The sequence below is a fragment of the Fusarium vanettenii genome (assembly GCF_000151355.1).
Source record: "Fusarium vanettenii 77-13-4 chromosome 6 genomic scaffold NECHAsca_20_chr6_4_0, whole genome shotgun sequence".
NCBI lineage: Eukaryota > Fungi > Ascomycota > Sordariomycetes > Hypocreales > Nectriaceae > Fusarium > Fusarium vanettenii.
Window position 1 is genome coordinate 1,280,838 of NW_003315865.1, and position 15,165 is coordinate 1,296,002.

Sequence of the window (15,165 nt, forward strand, 5' to 3'; positions counted from 1 at the left end):
CGATTGACTTCAGTCTGTCTGTGGGTGCGGTACATGCATCTTCCCCTCTTGTCAAACATGACCACCAAAACACGGCATGCAGATAAGCTACTGCGATACTTAGCCTAAGAATTAAAAAAAAAGAAGGAAAAATAAAAAAGATTAAACAAGGGGGGGCGTGTAAGACCGAAAAAAAAAAATTAAGGACGGAACCAACTTTTTACCAAGGCCATAGCGACGGTAAAAACAAGTGTGAGCCAGCCCAGCCCAGCCCAGTTCAAAGTGTGTGTGCGTGTCCAGAGTGTGTGTGACGCCGTTGCGGATGGACAAGGGGGTGTCCCGGCAGCACCAGCGCTAGGAGAATTTAGCCGCTGTTGTCAAAGGACGAGAGAAAGAGAGAGATTGCTGCAAACCTGCGGACATTGCATGGGCTTCCTCCGGCCTATGCTTTTTTAGCGACCGGTCGAGAAATATGTATGTTGGTAGTTGGTTTATTTCTTCCGAAACGAGGAATCTGCAGGGTGCAGAAGTGACCATTTTTTTGATAGGTAGCTTGCGGATAAGGCACCTACATGAATGGAACTTGACTTGTGCGGTTTCTCGGCCGAGCCCCCGACTTTTGGTCTGTGGTGTGAGACTTAGGCCAAGCAGGCTGAGACGGGTGTGAACATTGTTAAATGGGGATTTTTTGGGGTTGCACAAACATTCGGGTTCTTTTTTTAACCTGGTTCTTTTTTGTACGACGTGAGGTGACTACAACCACACTCACAGACATGAGGCGTTGACGGTGGAATGTACAAAGACGAGGCCTTGGTTTAACGGGTAGGGCTTTTGTCTAGAACATTGTAAGGAATTGCAAAGCCATCTTTAATCTAATATTTCAACGTAGGCGTGCTTCAGAGCACAGCGAGCAACAAGGCTGTGGCAATCGTGATCTGATCTACGGATACGGCAGTACGGATATACGGGTAGAACAATAGACGAGCTGCAACCACTATAACCTTACCTCCAACCCCTTCCCCTACCATTTCGATGTGCGTACTTTTCCCTCCCCATCACATGTAGCAACCACCAAGCCCATGACGTGAAGTAAAAACTCGCATCTATCCCAAGGCGAGCCTAGCATCAATTCCATGGCCCAAAATCCCGACGGCGCGGTTCACACACGGACGGACGGGGCCGAGCCCACTTGCTAGCACCCCTAAAAAAAAGTAAACCAGGGGGGGTCGTCACAAGCACCGTTGGAAAAAAAAAAAAACCGGCCCCGTGAGGCACAGACGCTTGCTTGCACCAAACAAGACCTGGGATCCATGGTCGCGCACGCCCGGCTTTTATCTTGTTGTGGTTACGGCGTGGTAAGGTGCCTTGCAAGGGGCGTGCCCGGGTTTTTGTTGGCTCGTGTTGGGATCAGAGTTATGAGGGTCTTTGAACCGAGCTTGTTTGGGTTGGCATGGAGGTCTTGTTTAAAGTCAAAGCGGATTGTAATACCTGTAGTGTGGTGCCTTGATTACGGCTTGACCACCGAAAGGTATCCATATACTACTAATAGCCGTATAAGGCGTTGTTGAATTTCAGCATTGAGCGATTTCATGCCACCAACTTGGGTCAGGGCAACATAGCCTTGTAACAGTTTGCAACAAACGGTTATTCCATATCAAAAGCATCAGCTGCAAAACGTTTCAATATGCGGCTGTAGTCCGAATAAACATGAGGCGGCAGAGGCATGCAGGGGGCCATGCGGCTCATGACCGTTTGACCTGCAGCCATGCAAAAGGGATAAATCTCTCATCTCTACCGGGTGCCGATTCCAAACGGTGAATTGCCCCTTTGAGGGTTGGAAAGCCGTTGCAAATTGGATGATGCAAGTAAAACGGCCCCGGGGGGAGTGTGCATTGTTCGGCATCGCCTTGAGATAGAGTTGATGCCTCTTACCTACAGTTTGGTAGGTACATGATGGATCTCATACTGTGCTCTTCTCACTGTATTTGGTAATAGAAATGATGCACTTGTCATGTATTTCAATTAAAGGTTCTTGGTACTGACAGGAGACGATTATCTGCATGCGTGTCGGATCATCACCACCAAGCCAAGGCCGCGTGAGGTCAAACAACTGGAAATTGGTAAAGGCCCTGTGACTTGGTCTCAATTTTTTTATGCGATAAAAGTATTGGAAGTTTTGTCTCATTTAATACATCACCTTTATTATCTCGCCAAAATCCGTCATTCGATCCTGTTGGGATGTTGATGACGTCTCTGTGTTGGCGCCTTTCTGCATGTTTTGCCAACCCCGCCACGCCATCGTCAAAGAACGAGAGGAATATAATAACACTCGAGAGGAGTATGGTAACCCTCTTGATGTTCTGGTGTCTTATTACTTCTTGGCCCGCGAGCCAACCCTCTTTACTCTATTTCGACCTCCGAAAAAGTATTCTTGTCGAGAACGCAACCATCTTGACTTCCAGAAAACTGCCTTCCTCACTTTTTCGCAGGGCCGTCTTTGGATATAGAGGACTGTTATAACATGACTCCCCACGCGGGTGAAGAAATAAATGAGACGTAGGAACGGTAAAGAGGTAATCCAAGTCGACTTAAATATTAGAGGCAAGTTTATAAAAAGATCAAATAATTAGGAAAGAGGCTCCTCATTAAACATATAATTTGTATAAACGTTTGCCTTCTTTCAGGGAGACTTGCCAATGCTACTGTCCCTAGTCGTTCCATGAGACGAGATCACGCTGTCTTCCAGACTCATCCAGGTCCACGATCTCTGGCGCCCACTCGCCGCGTTCGTCTTCAGCAGCAAGATCTACCACTTCAAGCTCCACCTGTTCTCCATCCTCCATCATGACATTACCGCGGCGAAGGTAGGCGCCCCGGAGATCCCAATCTAGCGAGCCAGCAACAAATGCCTCAAGCCCTGCAAAGGCAGTGCCGACATCAAGTTGCTCGGGGGTGGCTTGTGCTCCGAGACCAAGGAGGAGTTCATCGAGACGCCGTTTGTAGACTGTAAGCGCGAGACGCAACTCGCGGGTTTGCGGCTCGGAATAGTCAAGAATAGAGCCATCAAGCCAAGACGCACTGTAAGATAGCTGAGCAGTGAGGCTGCGGACGAAGGCAGCGGCAAGGTCCGGTCGACGGGCGGGGAGGATATAAGCTCGGAGGAATAACTTGAGCAGCATATGCCACCACTGTTGGATGCACGAGTCATTCCCAAGGTGCATCCCCACGACGTAGGAGAATTGAAACTCGCCAACAATATCATCGGGGGCAATATTATTGTTGTCAATGAGCGACAAAATGTAGGGTGTTGCGTCTGTAGCTTCCAGTGTCCGATCAGCGCCGGTATTATCGGTCGAGTATGTCTTGGACCGCTGGCCAAAGATGAAGTTCAGATCGCGAGCTTTGAGAAGCGGGTTGGATATCGATTCATCGAGCTCTATCTCTGCGGCCATGAGTATTGAGCCCTTGACGCGGTCACCCGTGTGGACCGCCCAGTTGTCAGGATGCTGCCCCGTGACACGGTTGAGGACATCCTTGGTAATTCTGCCTGTCAACTGCTCCCACATCTTGAGGTTCTTTTCCGAAGAAGCCTGTGAAAGGTCTCCACTTGCTGCGTTGACAGCGCTGGGATCATGATAAGGGGCAAGCTTGGAGTGGATTGTGTCGAGGCTGTCTGCCTGGATACGTGCCTCAGCCCGAGCAGAGTCACCGAGAACTTCGTTGAATCTGTCCCATTGCAAGACGTGAACGGTGTTCACGGCAGTGGTGACGATCCAGATGCCACATCGGGTAGAGATACCTCCTGGGTGAGCAACCCAGAAGAAGTGAGGACCTGGTGGTATATCTCTGACGCCACCGAAATGCTTTGCTGTGAAAGACAGAGAATCATATCCGACGGTAAAGACTTCGGGTAGGTCGAGGATGAGGACCACGTCGCCACCACCCAAGTTGTGCGTCAGTGGCTCGGGACCAAGAAACGACTTGAACGAGCTCCCCTTAGATGGCTTGTGGATGGAGCTGCCACCATCCTCGCTCTGTCCAGCCGGAGGGTCGAGGGGTGGTGGGAGGTCGTCGTCTTCTTCCACATGAACCTCATCCGCAGGCTGATGCACATGAAGCGATCCCAGAGGATGCGAACCGACAACTGAAACCGATTTGACAGAACGACTGCCAACGGAGGCGTTGGAGTCTGATTTTGTCAAGCCCTTGCGGATGGGCAATGTCGGCGGGGCGTCACCCTCCATCTCAACGTCGCAGGCCAATGTCGCAGACGGGGTAGATGCTACGTGCAGAGAAGAAAAGATAGTGAAGTTATGTTATCGATGTATTTAACCTAACAGACTGGATTTCTCCGATGATAGGCGATTTGGTAGGTGCTTGCGAGGTGGTAAAGGTGTGGTTGAAGGTGGTCTTTGTTGGAGAGTGACGTTATGGCGGGCAGGCGGTCGTAAAAAAAAGTGAGACAGCGAAAGGGTTAACTGTGTAACATAACAATAAGAAAACCAGGTGATAAATAAAGAAAATAATTATTATAATCACTTTCTAATGTCATTAAATTACTCATGGTGTTTTAGAATTCTTGGGGCTTAGATTTAGTTGTTTTCTCTACTAATGAGAGACGCTTAGTTCAGTGTTTCATGTGCTTTTCTTGGCCTGGGCGGTTGGATCCTGGGCATCGATGTTGTTCTATGTGAGCTAATAGGCCGGTGAAAGGGGAATAATACACAAAAAGCCATTGCTTTGGGTAAAGCTAGGAGCTTGGGATGGATAGGGAAAAGTTGGTCGGGGGAACTCGAGCATCTCAAAACTAAAGCAGAGAATAATGATAGTGGCAGTCGCTTGTTTTGAACCATTGTCCATCAATTCCTATTGCTCAAGCCTAGGCTCAGGCTTGTTGCTCTGCTCCTGCTCAAGGCAACAGAGTGAAGCCCTGAGAGGCTGAAACAGAAGCAGAAGACAATCAAACACAATCCCTACCCTCCAGAGCATCAGTGCACAAGGCAATCCCGCACACGGCAATCCAGCATACGGCATCTAAACGCGTCACAGGAAAATTGCAGGAAACAGAAAGCCTAATATCGGAGCGTGTCCAGTGAACAAGACAATTCATTGAGCACGTCACAGTCTCTTGCAGTGCGAGCCCGGTCGTTAACTTGTAAGATTTCATTTGCCTGCCAGATCCTTTACAATCCGTCAAAAGCAAGGCCATGCAAATGCCAATGGGAAACCCATTCCCATACCAGGGAATATTTGACTCCAGTCCCTTTTCCGCACTGCCCGTAGTATCCTCCACTGCAACAACGCTCCGACCTCCCCCGAGTTTTTGTCCCCATTCCGAGCAACAACCGTTGTTTAACGGTAAGACTTCTGGAAGCGGGAGCGGGCGCCCTTACCACCAAACTTCTTGGGCTCGCAGCGGCGGTTGTCGGCGACGAGGAGGGTTCGGTCGAACTGGACGAGGGCCTGCTTGAGGAGGTTCTTGGAGTGCTCGTCGACAAACTTCTGGTAGTAGGCGATGAGGGACTTGGCGATGGCTTGACGGATGGCGTAGATCTGCGAGGTGTGACCACCACCGGTGACGCGGACACGGATGTCGACGTTGGCGAACTTGTCAAGACCGACAACCAGGAGGGGCTCGTAGACCTATTGAGCAGAGTCTCAGCATTTTGTTCGTTTCCCACAAGTCCACATTCACCGCGTTTCCGAGACTTTGTTCCAATCGTCTTTTTCGAACTCGAGGATGGGGACGTAGATCGTAGGAGAGGGCTCAGAATCGTACCTTGAAGCGCAAGATCTCGGGCTGGACGAGCTGCAGAGGACGGCCGTTGACCTTGATCAGACCACGGCCGGTCTATTTCTCACAAAAAAGGGACATGTTAGCCTTGGTGATCTCTCCCAACTCTCAGCATTTCGCCATTCCCACGAACCTTGCAGTGGGCGACGGCGGTGGCCGTCTTCTTCTTGCCGAAGCATTGCACGCTCTGCGTCGTCGACATGATTGCTGATTGTCTGGTTGCCGGGAGGGTGCTGTGAGGTTAACGAGCTGCGGGACGTGTTGCAACAGATGGTCTAGCTCGCCTGTCGATTTTTGCAGAAGAGAGGGTTTGTGCCCTCGAAAGACGCTATGCCACTTTGAGTGGGTCTCTGCTGGGCGGCGCACCAAAAATTGGCAGGGGGGGTTCACGCTTGTGGAGGCACGAAAAAATTCCTCCGCACGTGATGGAAACCCTAACTGTGCCCTTGAAACTTAGCGCTCCCAATTTGACGTTTGCCAAAAATTCGCCTCGCCAGATCCTCACGCCGGACACTATCACAGCCATCCAGCCCGTCGACTAACCCGCAGTGTCAAGGTATGCGATCACGACCTCATCGATCAAGCATCCAGAAGTACTGACATATTTTATCAAGATGGTTTCCGCCAAGAAGCACGTCCCCATCGTGAAGAAGCGTATGTACCGCCCACCCGAGATGCCCTTCGACGACTGCCCGACGACGAATTTTGGAGAAGAACGATGAAGATTTTTTCGGGTCGATTGGGAATAGAGATGTTGACTCGTGTGTGTGTGCAGGCACGAAGCGCTTCGAACGTCACCAGAGTGACCGGTTCAAGTGCGTGGACCCCAGCTGGCGCAAGCCCAAGGGTATCGACAGCCGTGTCCGACGACGCTTCCGCGGTACCATTGCCATGCCCTCTGTACGTGCAACCTCTCCGAGACGGACAGAGAAGAGACTCTTGTCTGGTGGATGAATGGATGGACATGGTGCTGATACTTGCGACTACAGATTGGCTATGGCTCCAACAAGAAGACCCGCTACCTGACCCCCTCCGGCCACAAGGCCTTCCTCGTCAGCAACGTCCAGGACGTTGAGCTTCTCCTCATGCACAACCGAACCCACGCTGCCGAGTACGTCCCCGACACTTCTGTAACCCAAGAGACCATCACTGACAAGATACAGGATCGCCCACAACGTCTCGTCGAGGAAGCGAATTACCATCATCGCCCGCGCGAAGCAACTAGGCGTCAAGGTCACGAACCCCAAGGCGAAGGTCACCACCGAGGTTTAAAAGGGAAATTAGGGTCGGTTTTTGGGCTGCTTTACGGGGTTATGCATTCGGAAAGGGGTTTGCGTTGCCTTGCGGTTTCTGGCATATACCTTTCATGCTAGAGAAATAAAAACGCGCCGTTGAACGACAATTCAAGCCAACACTAGCATCATCCGCTTGACAAAGACGACGACTATTTTCCCTTCCCTTCCCTTCGGAAAGTCTTGAACTGATTAAGGCGCTAAGGAGGGGCGTGGTGAAGGCTGGTGTGATTGCGGATGAGGCCATGAAAATAGATACAATCCCTCCATGGGCCATTTCTTGTTACTGTGTTGTCTGTCCTTTGCATGAAAATGATTGTGAGAGTATGTGTCCTCGCCATCTGTTCATCATAGTTGAGTGCCTTGAAGTAAGTGGCTGACGATGTTGTCTGCAAGGGCCCAACATTGCAGAGGTCGACCTTGGTGCATTGGAGGCTTGGTCTCTCTAGAACAAGGCAATGGCGTTGCTCTTCATCTTGTATGATGCTATCAAAGGAGATCAACGCTGCGATGCCATTCATTTTGCATGTACCTAGGTACTCTTCCAGGCCCACACGATTCTAGGTTCGACTTGTGACTCTTCTATACCGCTTCTATGCATCACGACTCAGCTGAAAGTTATCGTGAATCTCTAATGATGGTTCATGGGCAGATTATACCTTTTTAAAAACGCAAATACGTACACGGGTGCTAAGCACTCTGCCCTGATAACCTCGCAATGGCGGGCGGTTGCCAGCTGGCCTGCACTTGCACCGCCAAAGCCTGGCCACAGGTTTCTATTAAGCCTTCTCATGCAGGTAGGAGCACTCGTACAGTTGAGTTTTCTGATTGCGTCCCATGATTCCTCTTCTCGGGCAAATTCAGAAAAGCTCCCGCGCCTGTTTGTAAAACAATCTGTCCTTTTTGTTCATGTACTTGACTTTTCAAAGCAGTTTTCTTTAATACCGCAGCGGTTGTTTCTCTTCCTTCTGTTTAATTATCACGAACCGTTCCTAGAGCACCCACCTACCTATGTGAGGCTCAGTTCTCCTCACCCAATTCTTCGCCATGGCGTTTCATCAGAGGCATACGCATGAGAGATCCGAGGCGTTTAGGCCGTCTTGTACGCACACGACCATGACTCGGGTCTACGAAAAAGATTCAGTGTGCTGCTCGTGTCGTCAGTCTGGCCAGTTTGGCTGGCTGTATCGATGTACGCAGGATATCGAGCAGATCATTGATATTGGACCTGTAAGTGCCCACCTGATTACGGGAATCACAGAGACTCGAGACTTTTGCTGATTGAACTATAGCCAGAATTAGATCCCTCAAATCCCGACTCGATAAATGCCATAGGGACCCGAAAGGGTGACAAATTGAGCTCTGGCGACATGACTGTCGAAGAGATGGCCAAGTACACGCCTGAACACGTTGGGATCATCTCTAGACAGCGGAAAGAGGTGAGAAGAAACCGCATCAACTTTGGCCATCTGACTTACTTGGTTGATATCACAGGTCAGGAACATGATTGCCAGGGAGAATCTCAAAAGAAGCAGCAACGCCCTCTTCAACACTACTCGCCCACCTCCTGGCTTCGAGTCCTATACGAACGATAGCATATACGCAGGACAGTGGAGCTGCGGCGAGACGCAAATCTGCCAGTACAGAGTATGTCCGTGGTGCCGGCCTGCAGTCGCCGATCGAGCCTTTCTCGACATGGGTGCCATTGCAGATGGTCAACTGCCTCTGACAGCAGCCATTGGTTTTGGCTTTAAGGAGATTGGAGGCAAGCCTGTCGTCTCCTCCGAGGTTGTGAAGCGGATCGGCCAGAGGGGCCCACCGCAGGGGACTTTCACGGTGATTCTTGGTGGGGATGTTCCAGAATGAACGAAAGCTGACTTATTTGTAGCCACCTGAGAGTCCTCCAGATGATGATGCTTACTTGAATGAGTATCTCCTGCTCATGCTCGATAACAAGGTCGCAAGTTTTCGTGAGGAGAGGCCACAGCGACCTCAACGCCGGACAAAAGACGATTTGTATACCCTCAAGCCGTCAAGACATTTCCAAGCTGTCAAGAGTGACTCGGGGAGAATGAAGACACTGAGTAATGTACACCAGCGTCAACCATCCAAATCCACTTTGGCTTCTAGCCAAAACTACCTTGAGCTCCTACCCAGCATGGAGGATATGCCTACACCTTCTCGACGAAGCGATCTAACTGAGAGTCCGGCACGGCCTGCGATAGAGTTGAATCGGTATGTCCTGTCTCTGTTTTCCTAAGCGAGTCGTTCTAACCAAGTTGATAGACGTGAATTTAGACGGGCTAGCAGGTTGGGACAGATGAGGGGCGAGCCACGAGATGCGAGCGAAAGCTCTTCACTCTTTCACACCAACGACTCGTGGGATACAGATGATCTACTAACTGGATTCGACGATGACGCACGCGAGTTCACGCCTGCGCCGTTGAGAGTGGATCGCGGCGTAAGTGTCACGGAGGAGAGTGTCGAGACTGGAGTGCCCGATGTCGATGTGATAACTCAAGTGTAAGGCGGTGCACGAGACATGGTACGTGTGGCAGAGTCGGTATTGTTCGGTAGTATGAGTGTCACTGGTATTAAGAGGATGGGTGCAAGGTGATTTCTGCGGCGTTTAGAAAGGGGCACGGCGATCGCTCTCAGACGAGCCAGATCAGTCAACATCCAGGAGTCGGGCGCAACATTCTTAGTATCCGAGTATTGTTGGAGTCAATTGTTATCATTATTCGATAGTTTATCCCTCTTCCTGTCTAGTTCTCCTCCCTCAAGCTCTCGAGCACCTTCTTCATCATCTGGTTGCCCACTACCTTGGCCTCCTCGAATCGAGGCTCAAAGAACTCTTGGGTGCTCACGAAGCGCTTCTCCCACGTTTCAAAGTGGCCGAGGCTGACACACTCGGCCCACGCGCGGGCTGCAAATGTGAACTCGAGGTCGTCGCTGCGGTACGTCTTGTCCTCGATGGCGGTGCGGATCGCTGCGTCAAGCACGTCGCCGTTGCGGAATAGGTACTCGGTGACACCTAGACGTAGACGGAATAGGGGTGTGCTGCACAGCATGTGATCGTAGGGCACGATGTTGAGTGCTGCCCAGCAGTCCACCATTGCCAGGAGGGACAGGTGGTTGTTGGGTCGGGGCTCGTCGGTTGGTGTACCAAGCGAGAAAGATGACAGAATTGACGGCTCTAGCAGTGGACGAGTGCCCCATGTCGTTGAAGGGCCAAACACCTTGTCTCGGGCCTGGTAGACACGATCTCTAAGACCCTCAAAGTTGCCCTCGAGCATGAGCTTGTACAGGTCCGTGACACTTCTCGCGTACTGAGCAATCTGCTCCCGCGCCTCGGGGTTAAGGATAGCCAGACCAGCGTAGACGTGCCACTTTTGGCTATAGATCCGCAGCATAATGTTGACCTTGACGTTCTCGATGCCGCCAACATAACGGCTCAACTCCCAGGGAAACTGTCTGTTTGCATGCCACGCCTTGCCCATGGACAAGAACGCGGCGTGCGTAACAGCCTGTGTGTCGGCCGTGATGCGATCATGCTCGCGAGCGGAGAGGTAGACAAACTTTGATCGGAGACAGCTTAGCACCGCCTCGACCTTGGCGAGGGCCTCGTTCGGGGCTCGGTGCTGGATGAGAACCAGGGGTTGGTTGTAGGGGTCGACGTTGGGGCCGTGGAGCGAGTGGCACGAGATGATGGACACGTCCGTAGGGAGATGGGCTTCGAAAGCGGCAATCTCAGGCGACTTGCACGATGTCTGGCCGCCGACAATGGCTCCGAGCTTGGTTGCTGCGGTAGAGCAAGAGTGTCAGTGAGTTTACACACATTTACAGTAGATTCAAAACATCACAAAGGGAGCAAAGTAGACGAGGGCGCGTACATGGTCCGTACTGGGCAATCACACGATCAATGACAGCCGCCTCGACGCTATAAATGATGTAGTCGCTGGCGCGGGATACAAGGTGACCATTTCGGCAAATCTCTATATTTTTCTATTTGATACCTTTCAGCGACAGGAAGCAGCAGCGTAGGATACGAGAGCCCGTACATTTCCAGCATATTCCTTCTGGAGGCTTTCGAGGTTCTCTTCTCTATCGCAGGCTAGGATTCTAGTCGACCGTCAACCACGGTTCGAGTCACGAGTAACGCATCTGCTTCTTTTTTGAATGTTAGCTTTTGTGCTTGCAAAGAGATGCTAACAGAAAGTGAGGTGTGAAGAGGTTGTTCAGACAAAGAATAGTTAAGGTAGCAAGCGTTTACATCAGTGAGAGCCCAAGGCGGAGTCAAATAACCAAGACGGTCACAAGACGTCCCTGAACAATACTCGAGCCAAATGCGCTCTAGTCATCATAACAGAGGGAAGGGTGTTGGTGTTGAGAAGGGAACCGACTTACCATAAAGAGAAGAGGCTGGTGGTAGGAACAGGCGTCGCAATGACCCAGAACTTACCTCCAGCCAGCGGCAGACAGCCTTTCGGCGTACATCTTGCCCATATCGCCCATGCCAATCAGGCCAACGACGAAATTCTCCATCCCCGAGGGGACGGGCTGTGTCTCTGAAGCCATGGTATCTGCTGCGTGATGGAGTAGCAAGAGCAGAGAAACACGGATCACATCCTCACACCCGCAAACGAGTGTTTTGTTGGACTTTGGGGCAAAGTCCTTACAAGGTGTGTGAGGGTTGATGAGGAGAGAAGATTGAAGATGAAAAAAAAGTTCGAGGTTATTTTCAATGGTTTAGATAAGCGCGTCTTACATAATCATCTGTTCGCGATACAGCGATGGTGGGGCTTAATGGAGACTTTGTGGATATGCATCTATGGAGACAAGCATCTTGGAAGCTCCCAGAAGTGAGTCTTCTCAACGTCTCCATTTCTCATTTCCAGCCCCCTCAGCAATTTAGTCATGGAGGTCGTATTCGCCCTGGGATCCAACGGCTCTGGGCAGCTCGGAATTGGCCACAAGGAAGACGTCTCCGTGCCGAAGCAGGTCATCTTCCACCCGGAACCCCCAGCCTCCCCCATTGCAAAGGTCGCAGCCGGGGGTAACCACACGCTGCTCCTCAGCAAGTCCGGCGAGCTGTACTGGAGCGGCGACTCGACGCCTGGGGCTTGCGGCTTGACTTCGGGTCCCGATGTTCCAGTTTTTCGGCAGATTCGACTCTCTAATGAGGGTGGATCCCAGGTTGGCGAGATTGACTTGATCGCGGCGACTTGGGAAGCTTCTATCATTGTTTCCAAGGATTCAGATGGCAAGAATACAAAGGTTTTTACCTTTGGTACTGGTATGAAGGGTGAACTAGGTCTGGGCGAGCTCATTGTACGCACACCATCAGCTACTCAGATCAAAGAGTTTCCTCCCTCGGGCACAGAAGTGGTTGACTTGGCTGCTTGCATGGGTCACGTCGTCGTGGTACTCAGCAATGGCGATGCCTATGGCTGGGGTAATGGAAGAAAGGGCCAAGCTGGCAGCCCTGGACAGGTCCTTCATGCTCCTCGAAAGATTGAAGATGTTGGCTTCAAGGTTGCTCGAGCAGTTTGTGGCAGGGAATTCACCTGCCTTTTCGGCGAACCACAGAGTGGAAACATCAAGGTGCTCGGTTCAGACAAATGGGACATCCAGTCGAGCGCACCCCAGTCTTGTCCTGAATGGAAAGACGTAGGAGCAAGCTGGGGAAATATTTATGTTTTGACCAAAGATGGCTCTCTACAAAGCTGGGGACGAGATGATCATGGACAACTACCACCCCCGAATCTCCCAGAGCTGAGCAAAGTCGCCATTGGAAGTGAACACGTCGTTGCACTCTCGACTACAGGAGATGTCCTCTCATGGGGATGGGGTGAACACGGCAACTGTGGCCCTCAAGTTGAGGACAACGATGTCAAGGGTCGATGGAATATCATTGCCTCGTCAAAATTCATCCCTTCTGGCTCCAAGATAGGAGCAGTTGGGGCAGGCTGTGCCACCAGTTGGGTATTCATTACATCTGAGTGAATCCATTCCCAAAAAATCAACACCGCCATCATACGCCTCCTCGTCCTTGCATCTTTAATCCGGGAAAAGAGCCAGGCTCTGGACATCGGCCAGCTTTTGTGTTGGCTCCAAGAATACCGATTCCGAGCCTGTTGGTTCTGGTGCCTCAGCCTCTGGCTCAGGTTCAGGCTCGGGTTCCGCCGCCGTTTCGGGTTCCGTGGTCTTTGGCCTCTCCTCAGCCCGGTTCATATGGAAGACAGAGGGATTCTGCCAAGTTAGCTTCTCGTCAGGCGCAGAAGGAATCATGAAACTTACAGGATCCGCACTATGATCCCATCCTAGTCTCGCATTATCCTCCTCTTCGGCATCTTCATCATAGTTGATAGGCTCCCAACCCTCATCCTCGACGAACAAGCTCTCGGATCTCATGGTTGCAGGAGGTGGTGGCTTCTGGGAGGGCCGCAAGTCAAACGCCCCTATGCGCGACGCGCTGGCTCTAGCAACGCTCATTTGCGGAGTAAGCTGCTGAGGTCTTGAAGCAGGAGGAGGGACTTGCGGCCGAGGGGGTTGTGATTCCGACGGAGCCACACTCGTCCTACGTGATGTGGCTTCGAGGCGTGGACCTGTGTTTTGTGCTGCATTCTTACGACCCTTCTTTGTTCTCTGTGTAGGGTTACTGCCACGCTCGCCGACGGTCATGATGAGAAATTCACATGACATAGCATCTCCGGTATAGGAGAGCTGGATTGGTCGGGCAGGGATTGAGTAGCGGGCCGAGACATCGTTACCTGCAATACCAGCATGCTGGATGATGGCGCGAAAGTCTTTGACGGAAATCACGATGTGGAGTTTATCTTCGACATCAATGTCGTCAAACTCGTCGGCTTCAACGGCAATTGATGTCTGAAGAGGCTTCTTGAGGACCGCTAGTCAGACAATTAGCACAGAAACACACATTAACAGGAAGAAACGCACCATCCTCGCTGACTGTCTTCTCACTAAAGCATGTGAAGTTGACATGGTCACCATCAGTATTGATGTCAAGAAACTCGATACCAGGGCCAAAGTGGTCCATCAGCTGCCGCAACGTCCGTGATGAGATAGTCCAGTGGTGAGGAGCATCCTGTTTGTTGAACTTGGCGTGGACAGGGACGGACACCTCAAAAGGAAGCCGGTGGGTTGAAGTCAGTCCATTTCGGAAAATTATACGTGCGATGAATCTGCTTTGGATTCCCTCTCCGTCCTCGATGGCGACGTCACATTTTTCGATCAGCGTCTGCTTCTCAACATCCCTCTGTGTGTCGGTAGCAGTGCGACTCCGGAACAGTGAGATCAGGGCCTGTGCAGAACATTAATACCATGGCATTTGGGTGGCGGTCCCCAGTCAGAGCTCACTCGGATGTAAAGGGTGCAGTAGAAGCGATCCCGGAACTGGCGACTGCCTTGGTACTGGTAACGCGAGAAGAACTTGCCGGTCGCGAACTTGACACTTGCGTATGCGGATTTGGAAGTGTTGAGGGTAGTGAGAACAAACTGCAATGTGTAAGCAAGATGACTGATTATTCTGGCTGGGATGGCACCAACAGAATCCTTCCTGGCTTCTAGTGAGACGTCATCACTGAACTTGTTCAAGCAGATGAGGGCGTCACGAAAAGCCGAGACGCCTTCCTCGCTCAGTGTGAAATTGAGAAGCGCCATGCCGCTTTCTAAGTAGACGATGGTTTAGCGAAGAACCATGGTGGAGTTTAAAAAACAGAGTCACGATCAAGATGTGGAATTCTTCATAAACTTGAACTGTCATCACTCACGATTGCTCTACGTGAACGCGTGCCTGCCACGGTAAGTGCATAACCCCACTTAATCAGCTACCCTAGATCATGAGCCGACGCGATTGAACTTTATGTTTTTATTGTCAAATTGTTTGAAGAAGAAGAAGTTCTATTAATTGAAGGATCATATCGCCATTCTCTGCGTATCACAATTTATCGCTAAACTCGTTCAAAGCCAGTGTCGTAGTCTCGTAATGCCGGGATCCTTCAGCGGATCAACAGAAGAAGTCGCCACGTGGATAGGACAGATGGGTTCCCGCCTTAAGCTCGGAAACAGCTGAACTTG

General features: G+C 51.1%; 7 protein-coding genes across 7 annotated transcripts; 3 read left to right on the forward strand and 4 right to left on the reverse strand.

Annotated features, from left to right (window-relative positions):
• Window positions 1-2,687: 2,687 nt before the first annotated feature.
• Window positions 2,688-4,223, reverse strand: NECHADRAFT_43274 (uncharacterized protein; the record flags this gene model as incomplete). Its single annotated transcript, XM_003045180.1, has 1 exon — window positions 2,688-4,223. The coding sequence occupies one exon, from the start codon at window positions 4,221-4,223 to the stop codon at window positions 2,688-2,690; it is 1,536 nt and encodes a 511-aa protein (XP_003045226.1).
• Window positions 4,224-5,067: 844 nt separating this feature from the next.
• On the reverse strand, window positions 5,068-6,057 carry NECHADRAFT_102718 (40S ribosomal protein S16). Its single transcript, XM_003045181.1, has 3 exons — window positions 5,907-6,057; window positions 5,759-5,830; window positions 5,068-5,622 (listed from the first exon to the last, which is right to left on the reverse strand). Exons 1-3 carry the CDS (start codon window positions 5,973-5,975, stop codon window positions 5,332-5,334), a joined length of 432 nt encoding a protein of 143 aa, XP_003045227.1. The 5' UTR covers window positions 5,976-6,057; the 3' UTR covers window positions 5,068-5,331.
• Window positions 6,058-6,306: 249 nt separating this feature from the next.
• NECHADRAFT_70322 (60S ribosomal protein L32) lies at window positions 6,307-7,391 on the forward strand. Its single transcript, XM_003044775.1, has 5 exons — window positions 6,307-6,329; window positions 6,388-6,427; window positions 6,549-6,673; window positions 6,763-6,884; window positions 6,937-7,391. The coding sequence occupies exons 2-5, from the start codon at window positions 6,388-6,390 to the stop codon at window positions 7,043-7,045; spliced, it is 396 nt and encodes a 131-aa protein (XP_003044821.1). The 5' UTR covers window positions 6,307-6,329; the 3' UTR covers window positions 7,046-7,391.
• A 721-nt stretch (window positions 7,392-8,112) lies between these two features.
• Window positions 8,113-9,592, forward strand: NECHADRAFT_81775 (uncharacterized protein; the record flags this gene model as incomplete). The annotated part of the gene is made up of 5 exons (XM_003044776.1): window positions 8,113-8,295; window positions 8,358-8,504; window positions 8,560-8,712; window positions 8,954-9,300; window positions 9,352-9,592. 5 exons carry the CDS (start codon window positions 8,113-8,115, stop codon window positions 9,590-9,592), a joined length of 1,071 nt encoding a protein of 356 aa, XP_003044822.1.
• Window positions 9,593-9,785: 193 nt separating this feature from the next.
• Window positions 9,786-11,610, reverse strand: NECHADRAFT_62071 (uncharacterized protein; the record flags this gene model as incomplete). Its single annotated transcript, XM_003045182.1, has 4 exons — window positions 9,786-10,867; window positions 10,959-11,070; window positions 11,398-11,401; window positions 11,528-11,610. The coding sequence occupies 4 exons, from the start codon at window positions 11,608-11,610 to the stop codon at window positions 9,831-9,833; spliced, it is 1,236 nt and encodes a 411-aa protein (XP_003045228.1). The 3' UTR covers window positions 9,786-9,830.
• Window positions 11,611-11,982: 372 nt separating this feature from the next.
• NECHADRAFT_42902 (uncharacterized protein) lies at window positions 11,983-13,071 on the forward strand (the record flags this gene model as incomplete). The annotated part of the gene is made up of 1 exon (XM_003044777.1): window positions 11,983-13,071. One exon carries the CDS (start codon window positions 11,983-11,985, stop codon window positions 13,069-13,071), a length of 1,089 nt encoding a protein of 362 aa, XP_003044823.1.
• A 163-nt stretch (window positions 13,072-13,234) lies between these two features.
• Window positions 13,235-14,748, reverse strand: NECHADRAFT_94497 (uncharacterized protein; the record flags this gene model as incomplete). Its single annotated transcript, XM_003045183.1, has 5 exons — window positions 13,235-13,279; window positions 13,366-13,976; window positions 14,026-14,389; window positions 14,446-14,583; window positions 14,635-14,748. 5 exons carry the CDS (start codon window positions 14,746-14,748, stop codon window positions 13,235-13,237), a joined length of 1,272 nt encoding a protein of 423 aa, XP_003045229.1.
• Window positions 14,749-15,165: the final 417 nt, after the last annotated feature.